At 30.2% G+C, this 24,532-nt stretch overlaps 2 protein-coding genes across 3 annotated transcripts in view; both read right to left on the minus strand.

The window, feature by feature from the left end:
• Positions 1–23,116, minus strand: part of LOC136980719 (cyclic AMP-responsive element-binding protein 3-like protein 2) — a 34,529-nt gene extending 11,413 nt beyond the window's left edge. Inside the window, exons 1-9 of one of the 2 annotated variants that reach the window (XM_067276912.1) lie at positions 22,616–23,116; positions 20,689–20,896; positions 18,781–19,092; positions 17,729–17,955; positions 17,492–17,635; positions 11,699–11,757; positions 11,552–11,620; positions 8,841–8,934; positions 7,841–7,916 (exon numbers count right to left, since the gene is read on the minus strand). In XM_067276912.1, coding sequence (XP_067133013.1) covers positions 7,841–7,916; positions 8,841–8,934; positions 11,552–11,620; positions 11,699–11,757; positions 17,492–17,635; positions 17,729–17,955; positions 18,781–19,092; positions 20,689–20,896; positions 22,616–22,702 — 1,276 coding nt within the window. In that variant the 5' untranslated portion in view covers positions 22,703–23,116. Of the gene's footprint in view, positions 1–7,840; positions 7,917–8,840; positions 8,935–11,551; positions 11,621–11,698; positions 11,758–17,491; positions 17,636–17,728; positions 17,956–18,780; positions 19,093–20,688; positions 20,897–21,443; positions 21,665–22,615 lie in introns of those variants that run through there. The other variant, XM_067276913.1, reaches the window with a different exon arrangement.
• A 128-nt stretch (positions 23,117–23,244) lies between these two features.
• LOC136980721 (rab-like protein 2A) overlaps positions 23,245–24,532 on the minus strand; it is a 36,865-nt gene continuing 35,577 nt past the window's right edge. Inside the window, exon 8 of the mRNA XM_067276916.1 lies at positions 23,245–23,508. Within this exon, the coding sequence (XP_067133017.1) occupies positions 23,458–23,508 (51 nt within the window). The 3' untranslated portion in view covers positions 23,245–23,457. The remainder of the gene's footprint in view (positions 23,509–24,532) is intronic.

Consider the following 24,532-nt stretch of genomic DNA (forward strand, 5'->3'; position numbering starts at 1 on the left):
ACATATACCATATATTTACAGTTTAATTTAATGGATCCAAAGATTTGAAAACAAGACAATTAAGGAAACTGATATGCAAAAGACATCTGATATTTTTGAAAAATATATTTTGTTTTATTGTAAAGAATCTTGCTTTAAATGAAGTAAATTATAAAAATATCATATGTTTAAACTATGTTGTTTTAATAAAGTCAAATGCTTATGTTTAAAATATAAAATTATTATTATAATAATATTGTGCATATGGTATGTGGCTGACCATATAGACAATTTAATCATTCTAAATAATAGACTTCATGAATCAAGAATAATAAATTTTAAATAATTTTAAAAACAAATCATCAGATTTAAAAATTTGATAACTTATTTTTAAAATTATTTATACTAAAGATACTTTTCATAACTAAAGATTATTATTAAATACTAAAGATTTTTTATAACTATTTTTTTAAATATAAAATGATGTTTTTATAGATTAACTTTATATTAAAAAAATCTCAAAACTGGCCATTAATTATATGTACAGTTTTTGAACAACTTTTGACCTCCTCCCTCCCTCCCTCCCTCCCTGTAGCGTACAATAATTTACTTTTGGTAAATTGTTCTCTTTGCTTTATTACTGTTCTTTTTACTTATGTGTACAGTATTTCATGAATCCCTGAAATTGAAGAAATTACTTAGAAAAGTTCTGCAAATATTTTATAACTAATGCTTTATTCACATAACTAGTAAGTAGACTTAAAAAATATATATACAAATTCATATGCCATTAATACCATTAAAAAAATCCACATAGACAATTCCTGAACCCCACTTCCATCATGTACTATGATGTACATTTTGTAAATTCTTTTCCTGCTTAAACTGTACATATAATTATAATAGTACCCTTGTAGTACCAACATATAATCAGAATACACAGTAGTGTGATTATATGTTGGTACTACAAGGGTACTACTATAAGTATTCATGTAATGGTACCATTTAAAAAATTCACATTATCTAATATTTGAATTATGAACAATGTAACAAAAATTACTACATCACTGGTATTAGACTGGTATTAGATAATGATGATTAACATTTTAGGAGACTACTACAGATTAAATAGGGAAAGATATATAAAAAGGAGTGATTAGCAAGGTCATCTAGGTCATTTGTCAAACCAATTTTTTTCATATTTATGTAATACACAATGTTTATTATACTAATACATTTTTTTTTTGTTTGAATTATCCAAAAGAATCTTGAAATTTTGTGTTAATACAAGTAATTTAATATTAATATCTATGGAGAATGATAGTACAACCTAGTAAATTCAATTACCATATATAGTAAAATTTTGTTAAACTAAATATGTATAGGCTATATAATTTTAATTCAATAATTTTTGTATATAATAAATTATACATATTCAATTACTAAATAATTTTAACAAATTGCAGTTTTAATGGTAAAATGAAATTAAAAATTTTTTTTAACATATGTTAAAAAATACTTTATCCAAACTTTTTATAACTTTATATTTTACTGAATTAAATGCGATATAATTTGACTATAAAGTTCACTTAAACTATGTAATTATGTCAATTGAAATATAGTTTTTCCTATGTATGCAGGTTGAATATGGTTTCATTAACATTGAAGCCTACTAACCTGTTTCCTTGAGTCACTGTCAAGTTCCTGAATTGAAAAAACTAATGATGATAAAATAAAACATAAAATTAAATTCTCTACTGCTAAAATTTTTTAAAATAATAATATTTTATTTCTGTAGTTAAACTTTAGTGCAAATAACATTGATAATGGTTTTTTCTCATCTAAATATTGTTTTTCATTCCTTAGATATTTTAAGAAAATATTTAATGAGAAGCTATTAATATATTAGAATAACATTTACAAATTTTTGTATGAGAATAGAGCATAAATGTTGTTTATTTAAGAAAAACCAATAATAATATGTTATGGTAAAAGTTCACTTAAGAAAAAATTAAATATAAGAAATAATAATACTCTGACATTTTATAATACTTTTAATAAATCTCGGTTTCTATTAAATACAAATGATGCAGAAATAGACTACACTTTATAATATTCAATCAAAAATAATGTCAATGGAAGAGGAAAGCACAACTATATGAGTCATGTGAAGCTAAGAAAGTGAAGAATTAGTTTAATTCAAATTGTTTGGTTTTTTATGAACTTTAAATTCATAAAAATGATTTCAAAGAATAATTATTTCAAATTATAAATTTTACTTATTAAAAGTGTCATATTAATATGAGCATTATTCTAAATATTGCAAAAATATAACAACAATAAACAAAAAATAATAACAATCTTATATGAAAACTGACATTTTATTCACTGTGTTGATAAAATGAATAGCCTGAATAGCCCAAAGAAAATATTTAAATTGGAAGCCAGATAACTCACACAATGATACCTTACTTCCTAGCAATACTTTAATTGAATAGACAAATGTTTTTGGCCTTCCCAAGTTAACGACTGAATTAGAACATTTCTGTAATTGATGTTTAAATGCAAAGTATTCTAATTAGAAATTACAGATTTAAAATTGTATAATAGCAGATAGAACACAAAAACAAAAAAAAACAAATTACCAAAAGAAATGTTATATACAATATACATATTTATAATATAATCAAAAATTAAACTATAGAAATATACATAGCAGAAAACACATAAACTCCAATAAAAATAATCAGAGCAATGAAAACATACATTAATAAATGAGGCTGCAAATGTTTGGCTGTTTAATTAAAGTGCAGCTAGGAAGTAAACATGATAATGTGTAAATTATCAATAGATTTTCCAGTTTTAATTTTATTCTTTACATTGGAAACCGGTTTGTTTAATTTCTAGATATCTATGAAATATGATAGTAATCTTGAAATAAACTAATTCATTACTTTCTAAGAAAATGATATACAAGTTATGCAATTTTAACTATATTTAATTTTTAATTAGTTTAATATAACATAAATCTGCTTTGCTATACAGCTACATGTTGCAAATATGATTAATAACACTTTATTTCTGTTTGTAAAACTACCAATATTTTTTATCTATCTATTATTTTAAAAACAAGTTTTATTCTTATAAAAGAAAAATAATTAATTTAGAACAATCAAATATTCAAATAAAAGAATCAGTTACTGTAGAAAACTATATGAATATTTATGAATTTATGTAAGTTAATGGTTATATTATTCTCAGAATGCTCAAATAATACTTTCAAAAATTTTGCTTACAGAAAAAATATTAATAAGCTATTTTGTTTCAACAAATAATTGTATTTCACTAAAATTATTTATTTTTAATAAATCATAAAACCACATATTTTTTGACATATTATATTAAAAAAATCATAAGTTATTTCATTTTATTATATACATAATAAAATAAATTCATAATAATAAATCAGATTCTTTTCCCATTTGCAGCAATTTATAAAGTTTAAAGAGAATAATTGTTTCTGAAGTTAAAAACACATTTCAAATCTGTGCAGAAAAAAAAAATAATGCTTTAAACATATCTACATTTATGTTTCAAATAATTTTATTTATTATGTTTCATTGTAAATATTTATTAATAAAAGGCAATTAGTTATACCAATACATTACAAGTTAAGAGACTTTAAAGGTTATATAATTCAAGATAAATAATAACAATCATAGTTTCTTCAATCATCATTAAATAACTTTTTGAAAATATGGCATTTTCAAAATCTATTAGAACTTGATAATTTCAAAAATAAAATATTTGCATATTCAGTATTAATCCAAATATAATTAGTTAATAAGCAAATAGTATTACAAAATTATCCCTCAATTAATACAACTGAAAAGAAATATATAAACAAATTAACAAAACATAAATTTTCCAAATAAAAACTGATCTTTTATAAGAACATATGAAGTCTCATTGATATAATATATTTCCTCTAGAAGAAATACAGAAAGGTGAGAGTTTTCCCACAAAAACAGAAATATCAAAGATAAGAAATCAAGCCTAAATATTTTTATTAAACAAATAACAAGCCGGATATATTGTTTAGTAATGATAAGTTCAGCCTGGTATTTGATTAGAAATATCAAAATTATGTAATTGTATCACAGACATAAGCAATACTTTACTAAACATATATATATATATATATAACTAATCCAGATACACCACAATATATAAAATATATTTAAGGCAGTTGTAGATTCAGGAGCTTCATGATAGACATCTTTGTAATTTTTGCAAAACTACTGGCTGAGAGTATCTGAGAAGAGAAAGGTCTGTGATTGCCAAAAACAATCATATCTTAAAACTGATTATTACAGAAAATATCACATGACAAAAATATTGCAACAATATATACTTCATGATACAAACTCTTAGATTACTTATAGACAGCCAAATAAGAAACATAATATACCAAATGTTTGCACAAACAAATTATTTACTCATTAGAGACAGTGTTTGAAAACAACATGCATGAAATATACTATAACAAAATTATAATTATAAAACATTCTATCACAAATTATTATACATATTCATTGATGAACAAAATACAATTATGTGACTGGATTTTGTTCATCAACATACATCATACAATATACAAAACTGTTACATTTAAAAAATCAGTAAGTATATCAAACACCCAAAAAACTTAAAGCACTTGTAGAAGATGGACAAGACATTTATTATGCATTGTACTTCTCTTTCACAGATGTTATATCACATATAAAGTGTACACACATTAGATCTTAATAAAAACATTTAAATCACACACATTTCATTTTGCTACTTTCAAAAACATTTACAGTTTCTTTAATCCAGTAATTAAGTGCAATTAAATAATACATTTTCTTTACCACATTTATTGGCCATCTTTAATCAGTGAATTTAGGAATTAAATAAAAATTTTTTCTGAAAAACCAAACAAAGTAAATCATCTTTCAATACATGGAATTGTATTAAAATACAATTCCATATATTGAAAGATGATATGACACTAATAAGCCTTATCAACTTGTCTATATAAAAGTTTCCAACAAAATATGGATGATTCAACTGTGACTGTGTTTACATTGGATACAATTCTAGATGGCTCAAAACAAAAATTGAAAACAAATATAATGCAAAAAAGGGCTTTCAACCACTCCATTTTTGCAGCCTAGCATAACTTCGTTCTTTGGAATCAGGCACATATTAAACACACTGACAATCTCAATATTGTCAAACATGTAGAAATAATGAAATTATATAATGAACAACTGATTCAAACATCATAATGTGGAATGCTTGTCTAAAGCATGCAAGTTGTTATACAATTAGCCTATTGCCTATGACAGTAACTGTAACTGCAGCTATACAATTTCACTAGGATCTATATTCATATTAATATATTTTAACTTTGTTTTTATTTTTAACTAATCCTAATTAAATCTTTTATTAATTAAATTATTAATTAATTAAAATATAAATATGCATTCAATTGACTTATTGCACATGATGTTCTGCTTTATAACTATTCATTTTTTAGTTTGCATTTTGAACCTGAAGTTGTTCAATAAATTCTGCTAATTAAATTTATTATTTAATAACAATTATTTACTGTACTAAACATTGATAAGTATTCTGTTTTAGCATCCAGTTTTGAAATGTTAATGCAGCAGTTCTGATATGTTATATTTTCAGAAACTTTTTAACATTAACAAAAACACACAAAACTCACACTCACAATGTGTACATTAATTGAACATAAGCAATAAGCATAACAGTTGTTTAAGTAGCCAGGTTTAAACTTTGATCCAGTATAATACTTAGCACTGGCATCAATTAAGCTTCCCATTATATTATCAAACACTATTAATAATAATGAAGAAAATACAGATAGTCTAATTTCAAAACATATTAATATAATAGGACAGAAAGTGAAAAGTAAATAATTAAAACATGATCTTTGAACTTAATCATAAACTGTGTTTGTATCTTGTTAATAAACTATCAATCTCCATTATGTTCATTAACTCAAAAACTGCTTTACTGGAGAAACCAAAAAAATAAATCAGTCCAATATTCTGCCAAGTACTTTTGAGCTTCTTATTTTGTTGGTTTCTCCAGTAAAGCACTTTTGAAGTAATCTTGTTAATATTTATTTAAAAAATAGAGGTATTCTATATTCATATTCTGTAGATACCGATAAAAATTGTATTACAATTATATTATACATACATAATATAAATTACATAAACATATTGCATATACTGTACATAACTATTACCCAGAATATAAACATGAAAAATAATCTGTCTTCAGATTCATATAAAATAAATTTTTTCTAAGAACTGTTATTTTTAATATTTATACACAACAGTTACATATTTTATAAAATTGAAAAATGATATTGTTCCTGTTATAAATATCTAAAATAAATTAAAATGTTAAAATCATATTAAAGTTAAAATTAAAGGATATAAATATAAGATTTATTTGCTATAAAAGAATTAGTTTTGTTTAGGAGATACTTTGAATAATTTTAGAATACAGATTAAAACAAATGGGGAAAAACATTCAATTAGGATACTTTTAAGTACTTCCTGATTGAATGGTATGATCTTATCATTTTAGGTAATCATTATAAGTTTATCTATAAAACGTAGCCTCATTTATGTTTGTTTTACAAATAATTATATCTATAAATTATTTTAACGTATATTTCTTAAATTCAAATTATACATTATAACAAGAAAAAAAAAATTGAATTGCATGATATTTACAATCTAATATAAAAATGGATATAGATAAACTCAAAGAACTCTATTTGACAATAGATATGAAACAATGGAGCAATTAGCTAATGTATTTTATTTATTTATTAAGAATTTTGAACTTTTTCAGAAAACAAAAGAAGTTTCTATTCTGCCAGATTTACAAACTAAATTAAACATCTCTAAAACGTACATATACATACATTAATAACATATATATATTAATCTACATTAAATCTATATTGAAGTATTATCATTTTTTATAAATATTTTATAAGATGACAAAAAATAAATAAATAGAATCTGAAAATAATGTTCTCATAAAATATGATAATGACAACCTAAAATGTTTATTTGTCTTTCTTGATTTGGAAGAGCTTAATAATTTCCTAAATCTCTTAAATCCATTGTTGTTTTAGTCAACATATACACATTTGAAAGATTCAAAACTTAAACCTTAAAGTAATAATTTTCAAACAAAGAATTTTTGATTTTAAAACACTATTGCTATCATTGAAATCAAAATTTAATGCATATTCTTAGCAAATATATGCAATTTTTTTTTTGGTAATAAATCCGAAATTGACTTAAACATTTTAAATACTCATTTCCTATTTATTCAGTATTTCAATTTCTTTTTGAAATTTATTCAAGTTATTCAATTCCAAACTATTTATTCTATAATATTACTTTAATATCTAAATAATATTTGCACAAACTTTATTTGAAACCTATTAGATATGAAAAAAATATAACCATAAAAAATTTACATATTCAAAATATTTAAATTTAATCATAAGGTTTATGTAATAGTCATAAAACATCTTTTATCATTAAAACATTGAACTTAAACAAATAAAATGTAATAAAAAATAAGGTTAATGAAAAAAAAATGAAAATCATTCACTTTTTATAGTTTTTATGTTTTCAAGTTATTTCACATTTTATTATCATATAATAAAACATGTATTAACATTTAAAAATCAGAACTTAAAATTTTCGAAACAAAATAATTTGAAAAATTAAAATTGAAATATTATCCCACTTACTTTTTGTTACTTCTCGTAAATCTGAACAGGAAGAGATGTCCCTTTCCTCCTTTATTTGATTTTGTATTTCAAGTGACTAAAAAATAATTATTCCATTTGATATTAAATTTTTTAGTAAATCCAAATATATATAAATATTATTAAATATTTAGTAATATATTAATTTTATTTCTTCAAATTATTCTAATTGTTCATTTAATATTTATTTTAATTTATCTTATGAGATAACTTCCTGTCTTAATTTATGTATAGGATATTCTATAGAACAAAATATTCTAAGAATACAATGCCTTCAAAATAATCTTATCATATAAAATGATAAGATTATTTTTACTGATAAAGCAATATTTCATTCCATAGCATTGAAGATATTTCACAGCCTCTGGTTGCAATAAATATTATCACATTCAAAAGACAATTTAGCTATAATGAATTATCAATTTAACATGAAGATGTTAGATTAATGATGTATTTTAAATTTCATCGATTGAATTCTAATCAGCATATAACTTCAATAATAATAATAATTTTAATTGTTATTAAAATATAGTTATAAATTAATGTTCATTTTTTCATAAAAACACACAATTGTTAATTAAATAGTCATATTAAAAAAAATTAACTAAATAATTTCACAAGCAGTACACAAAATATTTCTGTTAATCATCATCAATTGAATATGTCATTGTGACATTTAAAATAAACACATTTCTATTTTTTCTAAGTCATTTTTATATTAAAACAGTTATATCCATTTAAAAAAAAAATTCAAATACATTAACACAATCAAGATATTCAAGAGACGACATAAGGTCCAGTTTGGAAATGGGTCACATTCCTAAACTTGTGACCTCAAAATCTCATCAAGCAGGAATAATCTTCTCTTGGAATCGTATTTACTGATTTGTTTGAAAAAGCAAAACTAGTTCTGACAAGTGTATATGCCAATAAAAATAACTATTTGGAATTTGATCTAATCAATTTATTATTATATAGATACCTGATTTGATAATTGAATTGATGTACTCTTGCAAGTTTTTTGTGAAGATTCTCCAATCAACGTCTGTAAATTTTTTAACTGACAGAGAAGTGACCTACAAATAGACAAAATATGTTCTTGGTTAATTGTTCTATATTATAATGCATGAGTAGATAAAGTATGAGATTATATATAGAAAAATAGAGCAGTAAGGGTACACCACTCAAATAGATAATGAGTTAAATAATAAAAACGTATAATAGTTGGAATTAAATAAAACAAAATAGTACAGAGGTCAACCAAACACTTCTTTCAATTAAATATTTCAATATATTTTTTTTATATCAATGAAATTACAATATATTAAATGAAAATTTAATATTTATATTATTTTATAGAAAAATAAATCAATTTAAAATAATATATATCATATATGAAAAAAATGAGTCTTCAGTTAGAACAACATTAATTTTGAACGTAAGGAATTATTAAAGTAATCTTTGGAAATTTTTTTTGTTCATAATCAATGTTTATTGTAATAATCTAGTTTTATTAATATCTAATATATTTTTATTACTTTAATTATAAAATATCATCATCATCGTGTGTGTGAAAGCTTATCAATTAAATCATAAAGATGATTAAAAGAAAAGAATATTAGCAGAAATTTCACTTAAATTAATTTATTCTGTATGATAAACACATGAAATAATACAAAAACTATTATAACAATATTGCAGAATTTGATATGATTATAAAACAGTTTATTTCTCTATTTTTTTCTTTTCAAAAATTTCATAATCTTGCAAGCAAAATAAATATTTATTTATATTTAAAAAATTATACTTAGCTAATATACACTGTATTGTTAAACAATTGAATAGAATCTATTGTCAATATAATATACTTTTCAAATAATTTTCATTTGTAATGATTATATACAAATTTTTAAATTAATGAACAAATCAAAATTATTATGACAACTATTATTTTTTTATAAAAATTATTAAATTTATAACTATATAAACTTTCCCATTAAAAATAATTATAATATATAAGTATTTTAATTAAAATAACCCCCATAAAACATAAATTTTATCCATAATTATTAACTTTAATTACTATTAAATATATTTTTTTATTTAAATAAACAACAGATATTACAACTATATGTTATATCATAAGAATATTTCAAATTAGTTAATGAAATTATTTATATATATATTAAATAAATGACTAATTTTATTTTAAATAAAATGATGGAAATATTTCTAATAAAAGACATTCTATGAGTTCCTGAGATTATTTAATACGAAGAAAACTTTGTTAATATACATTCTATCATTTTTGATGGTATCATATATTTACATTTATATTATGGAATTCTATTTCTTTTTATCATGATATTCCAATTCCTTAACACATGACTGCTTCTAAAAAAATTGTGATTAAAGTTTTCAACTTCTGTAAAAACCTGCTCCAAAAATATGTACTTAATTTGTTACACTACAACAGAGGTGGCAAACTGTGGCACATCGGAGAAATCATCCAGCATGTAACATATTATACCATTTTGGTTTATCATCTTTTTCAATCAGCTTCTTTATATTTACTCTAATTACAGCATATTATTTTTTTATTTAAATATAGTTTTTTAAAACTCTTTTTGCTCTGTGGGCACTAAGAGGGCTTCTTTTTTATCTAGCAAGCCCACAATGGGACAGCCGGGTGGTGAACGGATCACCACCTGAAAATTTTTTGGAGTTTTTTCGATCTATCCGGATTTGGTCTCGGGTCGACAAGAGCGATAAGATACCACTTTGACCGCTCGGCTATTCGGCCAAATTTAAATATAGTTTACTCCAAGTCTGAAACTTCTGCATGCATAAACATTTTTAAACATAAGTATGCTTAATACGCTTACTATGTGGCACGCAGACTCTAAAAGGTTTGCCATCCCTGCACTACAATAATCTTGAACAGATACTCTGCAGTTTTACAAAATATTCCACATAAAAAAAGTTATCAGAAAAAATGAACAAATAATGACTATAAAATGTCTTAAAATTTTAAACAAAAATATAAGTTATTAATGAAGAGAGCACTTGATTTGATGGAGAGAAAAAAAAATTTTCTATCATTATTAACTAATGTCATTTCTGATATAATAAAATCTTTTAATTTAGAGTTTCACTCAAATAAAATCATTACTTCTTACTTTGAATATTAATTTTAAATTCTTAATTATAGAAAATATACAATATTTCATTTGTGCTACTATAATTTTTATATATTTTATTTGATTCTTAAAAATGAAAAAAATTAAAGAGAATTTAATCTATTACAAATATTTTTAATAGAATTTAATATGCATTTATGGTAATGAATAAAAAACTCTATTATTTAAGTGAACATTTAATCTCTCTGCTTTTCCAATATTCATTACATAAATGATGACTTCAAATGATAAAATTTAAAAACAAATAAGCATTACATTCAAGATCAGATTCAAGAAAGTCTTCAAATGTTATATATATAACTTTTTCATTTGAATATAAGTTAAATATATATATATTTAATTTATAATGATAATATTCTGATGAAAAACTTATAATTAATATTTTTAATCACAGTTAATATGATACTATGTAATCTATCAATATGATATGCAAGATCATATAAGAATTTTGGCTCAAAATAAAAAATTGGGTTAAAATTTAAACAAATCTTACTTATTGTTGCCCTCTAAAACTTCAATTCTCTTTTTAAATTCACCATTTTCCCTGGATAATGTTTCAACTCTGCAAAATGAATCATGATCTTAACATTCTTATAAGACACTTTTATAGTCATAATAGTAAAATAAAAATATAACTTGCTTTCTTTCTAATGCATCCATGTATTCTTTTTTCTTCCTCCTGCTTTCTTGTGCTGAAATCTGTTGTTTCAAATAAACGTGTAAAAATCAAATTTTAATTTATCTAAATTCTAGATCTATAAATTAAATTATAATTTAATTAACCAAATTATTTCAAACTTAATGACTAATTATTTAAAGAGATTTGTAAGTTTTTCTCTTTGATAAATTGCTTTATATCAGTTAAAACAAAACACTAATGTTAGAAACTACTATAAAAGAGAATTCTACAGTGCTGAAAACTGAATAATTATATCAGAATTTATTAATATATAAAAACTTAGCATCTGTTCTTTAACTCATCATTATTTTGTTACTAGTAACTTTTTTGCAATCCACTAAATATGTTTAGATATAATGACAGTTCTTAACATCTTAATGCTATTTATTATCATTGGTATGAAGATGCTTTACAGATGTGGTCCTAAAATTTTATTTTTCCTCCTACTTTAAAATATTTGTCATTTTTTTAACTACATAATAATAAAGGGCAAAATTTTATTCAGATGTAAAAACAATACTAAGCATAATAATAACTAATAATTATAACTGTTATTTGTTAATTAATTTTTACATAAATAAATTTTTCATAAAAATCTGAAATTTGTTAAGAGTAATTTATTTAAGCATTTACTAGATCACCAGTTTTTATAATTAAGTTAGCAACTAATTAAAAATTTTGATAAATCTATAAAAACATTCAGATGAGAGCATATAAAACATCATTTTTGAAGATGATAAAATATCAATATATCTATAAAAAAAGTACAAACTAGAAATTAAAAAAGAATATCATAATATAACAAGTTGATTATATTTAATAATACTGTTTCAATTTTTAAAAATTCATTTTGATGGATTGTTGTATTTATTTCAGTTTTGAAGAGTTAAGAATGAGTTTGGCTATAGTTACATAACCTTAAAATATATTCATACTAGCAGATGAGCCCGACATTGCTTGGGCAAAAAATAACAAAAGCAAAGATTAAGATTATCAGATTATTCTGTACTTCTAACCATTCTACTGTATTATATTATAGTATTTGATTTACAAAGATCATCTTACATAAGAGTTTATCACATCAGATGCCCAAACGTTTTAAAACACATTTAAAAAATTTTTTGATTGTGTACAGTAGAGGAATAAAGACTTTTTAAAACATGTTATATTGATCATTCGATGTGATAAACTCTTACGTAAGATAACCTTTTTAGTTATATAGCCGATCTTACCCACTTTCATTGGGTGCAAGAATTAGGATCGCTCCTTCTTGGCTAATTAGAGAATTTTTAGATAGGTCTAAAAATATGTTTGATTTCCCACAAAAACACAAAAAACAACATCTAAAATAGTATAGTAGAAGCAGAGTTCTTCAGGGTAATCCTTAAATCTTCTCCCTCTCCCCAGTTCCAAAAAATTTCTTTTTAGTGTGCATTTTCGTGATGTACCCAAACTGTGTACCAAATTTAAACTTTCAACTTCTAACCGTTTGAACTCTGAACTCATTATTATTATTTTTATCAACTCTTCTCGATTATATTATAGGATTAGGGTCAAATTTATGAGACATTTTTATCTTACTTGAATAAAATAATTAATTTTAAATTCTTAAATTTAAAAAAACTTGTTTGGAACATTATATTTCAAATTCAATATTCTGAATTTGAAACAAATTCAAATATTCGTTCAAATTCATTTATTTTGGATTTATTGTTTTTCGTAAGATGGAAATGATTAAAATATTTATTAATTTCCAAAATGTAACTATATGTGTCACTATTTATTTTCCTTCTTTATGATTTACACTTTATACTGACTAAAACTAACTCCTTCCTCCTCTTCCCTTGGGAAGTAGAATTTCTGAAAATTCTTTCTTAGTGTGCATTATCATGACATATCTTACTAAAACACAGACAAAAGCACAAAAAACCACATATAAAATAGTACAGTAGAACCAGTTCTTCAAGATATGACTTAATCCTCTCCCTCTCACCGCAAGGAGGAATTTCGAAAAATCCATTCTTAATGTATGTTCTCATGACATACCTGAACAGTGTACCAAATTTCAACTTTTGACTCCTAACCATTGGGCTCTGTGCTTATTATCATCATTATAATTATCAACCCATCTCAATTATATATATAGATTTATTAAATGATATCCTCCCTGTTATATAATAGATTTTGATATTCTCTATCATTCAGTAGAATTATAATCATAATGTTATCATTTTAAAGATGTACTATTAAGCTAGTTTTATTATTGATATGTTTATAAAAATAATTAAAAATATTGGAAATTATATAAAAAAAATTATATAACATGCTACTTATGAATAGACATTACATTCAAGAAAAGATAAAGATTTAGCATTATTATTATTATTATTTTTAATAAAATAATAAATATAAATGTATATCATGATAATGTATAAATAAATATAAAATTATTCATTAAACATTTTCATCCATGATTATGAACAATGTTTATAATAATTTCTAAAATTCATAACAAATTTTTCATAAACACTAGTGCATAGAATTTCATAATAGATGATACAAACTAAAACAAATAAAGTTCTTAAAAAAGAAATAAAAATAAGGCAAACATTCATAAGTTCATAATAAACTTTAGTAATATTTGATACTGTTTACACAACATATTTACACATTTGAATAATATGATCAAAAAATAATATATTTTGCCTATCATTTTTGGAATTATCATAACAAGTTGGCAACAAGTAATAAATGAGATGTTTCACAAATGAATACATTAATTTGTATCACTTTAGACCTGTTTTGTATTTTGAAAAATAAATAAAATTAATAAATATTAGTGAAAGAACATTATGGCATAATATTAAAAGAAAGAAAGAAATAAACAAAACAAAATAGGCCTGAAATAATGGTATCTTCTATCAAAGTGATCAAGTTATTTCATTATCTTACATAGGGATATGCTATTTTTATACTTTTCAACCACCGTACCACCCCCTATAATGTCAACAACACTGTTGTACATACCAACCCCAAAATTATGTAACAGTTATCTTTGGTCAAATTCCTTAATTGTACTAATTAATAAAACATGGCATAAAGAATGATACTGAACATTAGATTACACTATTAATAACATGTATAACATACAAAGTAGTAACATAAACAGTAAAGTTTGCTATGCAACACTTCAGAAACAGAAATGAATGATTCTGTTACCCAAGGGTTGAGACTCAAGTAATGTTTATGTAAACACTCCCACCCTCTTAAAAAGCACTGTAATAATGATCTGCATATACACTCATCCATATCTGTATTACATAATTTATGAATAGCCCCAAATTCAAATCAATTTCTTGTAAAAAAATATCAATACAAAAATCTCACTTAAATATTAAATAATGTAATATATCAGGAATAAATGGTGTATCTATCTCTCCTAAAAGTTTGTCGGTATACCCCGTATAGACATCAGATAGCATTCCTTGCCTCACTTATTGTAACTGAATTGTTTATTGCTATAATGAGATGAGTGTCTTTCTAGAAAAATTTAAATCAGAGATACTAAATGTCATTTTGTTCAAGCAAAAAACTGATCATTGATGTAGTTTAGTGTAAGTACACTATACTACATCAGTGATTTCTAACACAATCAAACTGTTTTAAGATCTGAAAATTTTGATTTATTAAGCAGAATTCTGCATTCTGAAAAACAGGCTCTTATTTTTAACATGTGTATAATCTCTGAGACTAGCAGCATCTTCAGACTATAGATAAGAGGAAACATAAGCTACAAAAAAGAACATCATACATTATTCAAGAAACTTCAACTCTGATTCAATATCAGATCAGTGATCCCACAAGGTAGTGATGGTTGCATTCGGGGCTAACCTGGCCTTGGAAAATATAGACTATGGTTTTGGTAAACATACAACAAACAAATAACTAGATAAATATAGTTGCATGGAACAACTGACAAATATTAGGTTTTTTACACTAGATATATTAGCTAGAAGTAATGATTTTTCTGTTGTTTGGTAATAGTGAAATTTGGAATTTTTTGAGAATTAGGAAAAGGGAAACCCAAATGAAAAATGAGGCACATGCCCTAAGTTCCCAAATGTACAGGCATTTAGGGCATGTCTGAGACATATCAAAACAGAATGTATTTGTATTGTATACACAGAATGTATTATATGTACTGTCTCAGTTTAAACCTTTGTTGTTATTTTTCATCTGTAATTTTATCTCAGCTTAATAAAATGTCATAATTTTATTTGATTATGAAACTTCTTAATTATTGATAACCTGTTGATCTATCAATTTTGAATTCTGGCAATGACATTATATAAAATTTTACGTAAAATTTCCTAAAAAACAACATTGAATATTATTTTAATTTATTATAGACTATTTGTCTTACTTTTACTTAATTTTATTTTTACTCTGAGAGATCTGCTCTTTCCAGCATGCACCATAAATTATAAAGGAACTGATAATCTATAACAACTTTCAGTTCTTCTTGACCAGTCAACAGTGTTATTAACTTTATTCAAAATTTTATATTTTAAAATTACAGATGATAGATTACCATTATTTGGAAAACCTTACAAAATATTAGATTAAATTAAACATTCAGAATTCACTAAATGTTATAAACTGTATTCACAGCACCAGTACCTTCCATTTCAGTAAAGAATATTTAGTGAAAAAATATTTAATATAACTAAGTTATGCTGTGCATTTTGAATTCAGCAGCAAAAATTTTTTAAATTGTATTCTGGTTAAAAAAACAAAAGTAAAAAGTTAGAATGTATACTTTTATTAATCAGGGAAAAAGAGGAATTTAAAAATCATTTACAATTAAAATTTACCATTAAAATATTCAACATGAATACATGCAAAAGCTGTTCAGCTATAGCTAATAATAATAATAAAATAAGTCATGAGCCAATTTTTCAACTTGTTTTTTTGGACAAAAGTTGTATCTTTTTACTAATTAAATTAATTTGCATAATGAATCTATGCAAAATTGCTCTCCACTGCCAAATTATTTAATGATCAAAGCAAGTTATTGAATAAAAATAGCCATAAATTTCTGACTGTTTAGTTTATCTACTACATTTAATTTAAAAAGAGTATCTTTTAAAATTCTCAAATAATACAAGATTCATTCATTTACATAAGAATTTTAAAATAATTTTCAACTATAGAATACCAATAAAAAAATAAAAATATAAAATTTCAACATAACAGACTATAATCAAAAATAAAAAATATATATATAAAACAAATGAATATTAGCTATTTGACATCATGCCCAAAACTGTGCCAATTAAACAGACAAAAAGTAACTTTGCACAAACAAAATTTTAACTTTATTACAAATACAATAATGCTAATTTCATTTCTGATTAAAGTTAACATATAAAAATAAAAATTACCAAATTCACTTAAAAGTATTCAAAATATACCGTATTTTCTGGCGTATAAGACGACCCCCAACTTTTACAGTTAAAATATAGAGTTTGGGATATACTCACCCTATAAGATGACACCCGGCGTATAAGGCAACACCCGACTTTTGAGATTTTCCTGGATTAAAAAGTCGTCTTATACGCCAGAAAATATGGTAATCCATTATATATTATCAAATAAGATGCATATATATTCTCATATATTTCAATTTTAAATGATTTTCAACTTTTCCATTGTATTGGTAGTCAAATAAAAATAAATAAAAATTCAATTCACCTTATTTTTGATTTTTCTCCTAACTTTCTTCAACGACCTCTCTTCCGCTTTAGTTAGAGGCAGATGCTGAGGAATAGGATAACCTTCTGCAAGCAGGGTTCTCTTCTCTTCATCTGTCAGAACTAACACACCTGTGGCTCCCTTCTGACGAAAAAAAATTAAAAAGATGAGGTTGGACAAAATTAGAGAGAAGGATGTGGATACACCCGAGCTATACACCTGAAATGAGAAACTTACTGGCTGACTGCTGATGAGACCGGACTCCACCCTACCTGGAGACCGCGAAGAAGCCAGAGAGACCACGAATTTAGGATGCAACTGATTCCGCCTGTTGGACGTCGATCCGTTAGGCGGGGGAGCCGAAGGTGAAGGTGGATGGCTACCAGCGTGAACGGGGGAGAGACTACCATCCGAATCACTTCCGTTACTGGACGGTGGCGTGGGAGGTAAGGCAAATGTGGTGGCTAAATAACGAGTAGAAAAAATACCGTTAGTTAATACGATAACATTGATAATAAAAGTTAACGAATGGATCTCGAGGTGGTGCAGTTGAATTAATTAAAAAACTGAGAATTTCGAATAACATCGCAATTCATACGCTAACGTCGTAATTCGACTAACCAGAAAAATTCTTATTAACGAAAAAAATTTATTTAGTTTTAAAATTTTCATTATCAGAAGAGGACATTCACGAGAATGGTACGGAATGCGCCACATTTTTCCCGACTGCAGGGTATCCGTCACGGATCGGCGCGTCACGCCTACGAAAACCGGAACTTCCTCGAAGTACTGCACGTTCCTATCTGTAATGACGAAGAAAAACTCTCCAGCGCTTTTTAAAAACATTCGAATCCAACATTATGCGACCGAAACAGACGAACGATAAACAAGGATAAAATTCCGAAATGTGAACGACAGATGTTCAAACAGAGAAAGATAAGCCGGCTCCAACTATCCTAGCAGAAACGGCAGCTGACGGCGAATGGCGCAATTGCAGCGTGGGACGGAATAATAAACAAATTAGTCGAATTAACTTAAAACTTGAGGAAGTAAGCTTCTTTAGTAAGTGAAAGGAAACGAAAGGAAAACATCGATATTTCTCAATTTCAGTGTTTTCCCATAGATAGGACCGTCCCCATTTTTAAAAATTTTTTCCTTTGGTCACCAGGCAAACTATTTCGCGTAGTACTAGTAACTCTATCTTTTGTCCCAGTTAAGTGGTCCAGGATGACGTCACAATCGATCGTGGGAGGAGGTGCACCACCCCGAAAACAGACTCGATATCTTACCAGCGACCAAAGGTTCCAACTTGATGCTGACTTTCGGTACTGTCATACAAGGTTCCTTAGGCTTGTGAGTCGATCCCGATCCGGGTCGGCCAGCCAAAACAATAGTAGGCTGCTTTAGTAGACTGTTGGGATGGACGGCGGCGACGGACGGCGATTCAGTAGATGAGGAAGCTGCCGGTACAGGTTTTGTTTCGGGAGGAAGAGGAGGAGGAGGAGTGGGAGAAGAAGGTGAAGGAGGCTCTCTCTTAATTACCACTTCGTCCGGAAAGTCCGATTGGTCGGTGACGGAGGGAAAACAGTCGGTGTCCATATCTGTGAAAAATTTACGAGTTTTGGATTACAACCTGCTAAAAAAACAAAAGTACTGTAATCCGGAAAGCGACATTCAAAAACGGATTTCTATACCGAAATTTATCGTATTTCTAAGAGGGCACCGATCGCCTCCATCTGCTCGACATCGCTCAACGCGAAAGTGTTTCTCTCTCTCTCGTAGAAATAATAAATTTCCTTCTGTTATTTAAAAATAAAACGAATCTTTTAGCAGCATAAAGTCTGATTGTTACTTAAGCAGAACTATTCAATTTCTTTTATTATTATCTATTCGTGGAATAGTCGTGCGCGCAGTTAGCGTATAATCGCCGCATTGTTAGAAATCCAATGAACAGTATGCAAAAAATTGAAATAAAATTCTTCATCAGACTCTAAGTTGCAGGTTAGAGTGGCATAAGCCTACGTTTTCGAAACTTATGCTTTCGAACGGATTAATCCGATCCATCTGAAAGCATATAGGTATGTAAAGTAAAAATCTGCACAATTTAAACAGATATTTTGTATTTTTTTAAATTAAATTTGAGAACGAGCTAGAGTAGATTGTTGTTCGGATTTCGTAAATTTAAATACAAGTCATGGCAACAATATTCTAAACATAAACAGAGTAGAGCAGCTTAACGATGAGCAAAGTTTTATAATTGCCGAATTTTACAAACTTGAGGAAAGGGGGAAAGCTTCATAATGTAGATAAGAGCTTTGTGGATATAGGGATGAAAGAAAAACGGTTTACGGCGTCATAAAAAGGCTAGAAAATGCTAGTACCCTATCGCCTCTGCATCTCCGCATTTTAAAAAAGTGTACAGTATTATGATGATCCTATTCCTCGAGAATAGGATCATCATAATACCAGATAGTCAGCCTGTACGTCTTCTGGCCGGACCTCGCAGCTGCGCATTACGCAACATACACAATTTGTGTGCTAGAAGAGTATGGAGTCCGTTACGTCAACAAAAAGAACAAATGTTCCTCAGCTGTATCCAGCCGAACGATTCTGGTACCAGCTGAAACAGGTGTATGAAAATGGGTGGTCTGTCGAAAATGAAATAAAACTGAAACAGTGCATCGAATCCAAACTCTGTCAATTTAATTCGGAGCACTTTACAGACTAAAATCGGAAAAGCCACTGACTGTCGACCAGATTCCATAATTTAGACAGAAAAAAGAAAAAAAAAACTAATTTTGTCAAGTTTGTGATCCGGGATAATCACTTTGTAAAAATAAATAAGTTTGATTTTGTGCCGAGTTCTTGTTTACACACCTTTAGGTTTCGAAAACGCGCTCTGCCAGCGGAAGTAAACAGAAGAAACAAACATTCCATCCGACGCGTACGACGTCTGGTCTCAATTTCCTTCCGGAAGCCATCCCTGGGTTTTTACTTCCGGGGAAGACAAACGCGGACCGAATACTTCCGGGAGAGCAGCGCTCTTTTCCGGCGGAGAATGCCCGTCGTGACGACCGCGGAGACGGGGTGAACGGCCCCCGGGAATGCGACCGAATCGGCGCACGGAGAGGAAAACGGCTTTCCGCCAGTCGGGCACTTCCTTTTCCGCCGACCGCCGGGGAAGAAGAAGAACTCACCTTTTCCGTACTCTTCCAACCTGGACTGGATGGCGAAGGGCGATTGGGGCATCTCCTCGTTGAGAGTCAGCGAGTAGCTGTGCTCCGTCTGAATATGAGGCGACTGGACGGCGTCCGTCATCATCCTGTCGTTCAGCACGATTTGTTGGTTGTTGTCCAAAATATCCGACCAATCTGCTTCGGAATCCACGTTCATCTCGGCGAAATTCTACCAGAGAAAAAATCCAAACTTCGTACACGACAGCTTCTCTACTAAGGCGATCCGAGTCGGTTCGGACCGGTTTGTCACCCGAATGTCGTTCGGCGTCGATTGGTCGACGACCCCAGAAAGTCGACTCCGGGCGGTCCGAAAGCGAAAACACGAACCGTCGGAGAAATCGCCAGTCTTTTCTCCGCACCGTCTTCGGCCAGAATCGCGGTCGACGACCGCCCAGGAGCGAAGTAGATGCGGCTCCGATCGTCGACACTCTTCCAGGAAAGAGAACGCCGGTTTAACAGTCACTTTCTACCGCCACCGCGACCTTGTCCTTGTCCTTCGTAACCCGCGCAACGTAACGAAAAGTCCCACTTAGCGCCGGGTTTTTACCTCCGCGTCGCGAGACGGAACTCTAACCTGGCGTGCCTCGACGGGAGCGGATATTCCCGGACGGAAAACCGACCTACGATTTTCCCGGAACGATTTCTCGACGTTCTTTATCGCTAAGAACGAGGGACGGAGATGAGAAAGCGATTAGAACGAGCCGACCGACACTCACCTCTACGGAAGGCGAAACGACGACGCGATGCCAACTAAGAAATGGGGAGAAGGTTCGGCGCGCGAGTTCACGGACCGGAGTCATTGGCCTCCGGTGCCGAGGACCCGTGGCTGACCTTGGACGCTAAGGAAGCCACCGATCCTTGCAAACTCGACGGATACGCTCGGCGGCGCTTCGTGCCATCGTCGCCGTTCCTCGCGCCTGCGGAGCGGAAGAAAAACGCATCTCGGACGACACGCACTTCCGGGAAGGAGGCCTTCCCGCGCCGAGGATCGGCTTCCCTTCTACCGGGTTCTGCGCCGTCCGAACTAACGGCCCTTCGTGTACGCGCGCGCGCACGAAAAAAAAGCGGACGGGATCGATGACCAGCGCGCGCGAGACGGGATGTTTTGATCCAGTTGTCAAATCGAGCGTGCCGACGAGAGAAGACGCGGATCGGAAACTGGGTCGACCTCCTTCCCGGCCGGAGTCCCCTTAAGGATTCGAATCGCGGAGGAGGGAAGAGGGGTGGAAAAGACCACGGCAACCTCAGAGATGGCCCCGAATTCGGACCGGTTTCGGCCGACGGAGCGCAAAGTCTGTCGCGCGTTAATCCGAAATTGCGGGCGAGATTCAGTGCCGACCGACGATAATCGATGCGGTTTCGTAACTTCTGCCGAGGGACCGGGTACCGTCCCGAAGGGTAGAAAGCGCCGGGAATCGGGCTAGAAGTGACGGTCGACGACGTCGGCGGGCTCGACGACCTTGACTGTCACAAAACCGTCGAAAGAACCGGCGCAAAGAATTAGGACAGGCTAATGTAGGTCTGTGGAAGAACTCGTCGGCCGAGACGTAACCGGATGCGCCCGCTTCCAGAGTTTTTCGACCCTGGGGACGAAACCCGGAAACGAACGTCGGCCCGACCGAATCGCCAAAAGCGGGCCTCCGGCGCTTCGGCTGCAACGAACCGGGCGCGGCCGACGATCGAGCGTGGAACGGGCCCGACAGAACCCGGCCCCCGTGGACGGAGTCGACGCCGAATAGGGACCGTCTCCCAACGGGAAGAACCGCCGGATTGCCCAGCCGCCGCGGACGGACCGGAAGAGCGTCCGGAGTTTAAAGGTCCGTCGGAAAAAGCGACAATATGGAATGGGCCGGCCGCCGCCGGCATCCAGATGGTGGGTCGTACTTACCGCGTCGTAACCGCCGGACGTCCACAGGTCCTTCAGATCGACTTGGCCTGTCTCGAACGGGTCGGCGTCCACCCGAATGTCTTCCATGTCCGAGTCGCGAGTGTCGCAAGTCCGGTTCGAATCGACGCCGCTTCCTCGGCTTCTGCCGCTCGGATTCTTCTCGTCGGTCGTCGACGGGAAACGGAAGCGCGACGTCTGACTCCCGCCGTCGGCGCCGGGAAAAATAGTCCCGAGATCCCTCCGAGAGCGCGGTCCCTCCGCTGGCCGACGAGCGAAGGGAGAAGAGGTTCGAACTCTAGTGTGGCAAGAACGAAAAGAAACGCCTTCTTCGGCCCGAGATCTCGAGGATGTCCCGGAGTGGATTCGGTCCGAAGACACGATTCCTTCGCCTATTGGTCGGTGTTTGCGCGTGACGCGAGAGGGCAACGTTCGGCGCGGATTCCCGTTCTATTAAGTGGGAAGCCACTCCGGGCTGGAAAGGTTCTCCCGTCATTTTTCACTACATTCGTCGTCCGCTCTCCGGACGGGGAAGACAACCACGTTGGCCTTTCCACTTTTCCGACTCTTTCCCGCTCTGGAAAAAAGGAGTAGGCGCAGAAACTCGAATCCGATCAAAGAACACACCGCCATCTGGTAACGCAATATAAATATATTTCAAACTATGGACCATACATAAGAACTTCGTAAACAAAACATTTGCGATTTCGCCACTCTCTCTTCTGCGCCGGACGGCTCGTGACTTCGCTTCGGACCTCGGAAATTTCCGGCCGTGTGCAGTTGTTTCCGCGGAGGAGTCCGGCCCGCAGTCGACCCGACGGACGGAAGTGCGGTCGGTGGGGTGACTATTTCTTGGACGGAGTCTCTTCGTCGGACGGGTCCTCGCTGCCGAAATTCTGCCAAGAAAAAAAAATCAAACAAAACCGATCATTAAAAAACAGTCGAAACGTTTTTTTCGCTTAAGATCCACTCCTATTTTTTATTCTTGCGTAAATGTTTACGGAGCGATTAAACTTTATAAAATCTAAAGAATTCCAAACACATATCTTATAACGGAACTAATTTTCGTTACTTATACTTTGATTGCTATCCTACCTTTTGCAGAATAATAACAGTCGATTTTTATCGAATTACAACACCGTTTATAGAAGGATTCCGTCGTCCGCAAATATCGTTTCTGCTTAGTGAATCAAAGTTATTCGAGTGGCCTTCGTTTAACACAAATTATTCACACACAAAAAAACTTTTTTTTTAACAAAATGCATTCCGTATATTTTATTCGTTAACGTTTCTGATATTTCTTTTGTAAATACTAATGGCAAAATTAAAATAATCTTGATGGAGCGGGTGTGTAAGAATAATAATTTTTCAGTTTTAACTCTGTGAAATATGTTTGGAAAACAAAAACTACTCAAACTTAAAAACTAAGATTAAAATTGCCACGGGTTTTAAAGCTTGTTCCGTTAATTATTAAAAAAAATAAAGAAAACCGAACTTTTTAAACTTTATATACAGAAAACTTTAGTAAAGATGTATTCGCAGACTTCGTTTGTATAAATTCATGCTTTTTTGACAGGTTACTAAAATGTTATTTCCTTTATTGTGTCGGTAACAGCGTGGCTTCTTTGATCCGGAAGAGAAGGAAGTGTAAGAACGATAAGATGTGTGTGATGATACTGTACATTTGCCCGATTTTTTTTAACTTTATTTTAACGTTATTCGAAGCGAAATGTATATATTCCGCAAATGAACGAATTCTTAAAAAATTGACTAATTCGTGTAAATAATGCAATTCTGGTTTCATTTCTGGGAAGAGAGACTAATGGTGTCTACTTTGGATTAGACGTTTCACTCCAATGAACGTTAAATTCGGAAGCGGAAAACGATAATCCCGATTAAATTACGTAGCCGGAAAACTTC

Source organism: Centruroides vittatus, unplaced genomic scaffold, assembly GCF_030686945.1.
Source record: "Centruroides vittatus isolate TY-2023 unplaced genomic scaffold, ASM3068694v2 contig_717, whole genome shotgun sequence".
NCBI lineage: Eukaryota > Metazoa > Arthropoda > Arachnida > Scorpiones > Buthidae > Centruroides > Centruroides vittatus.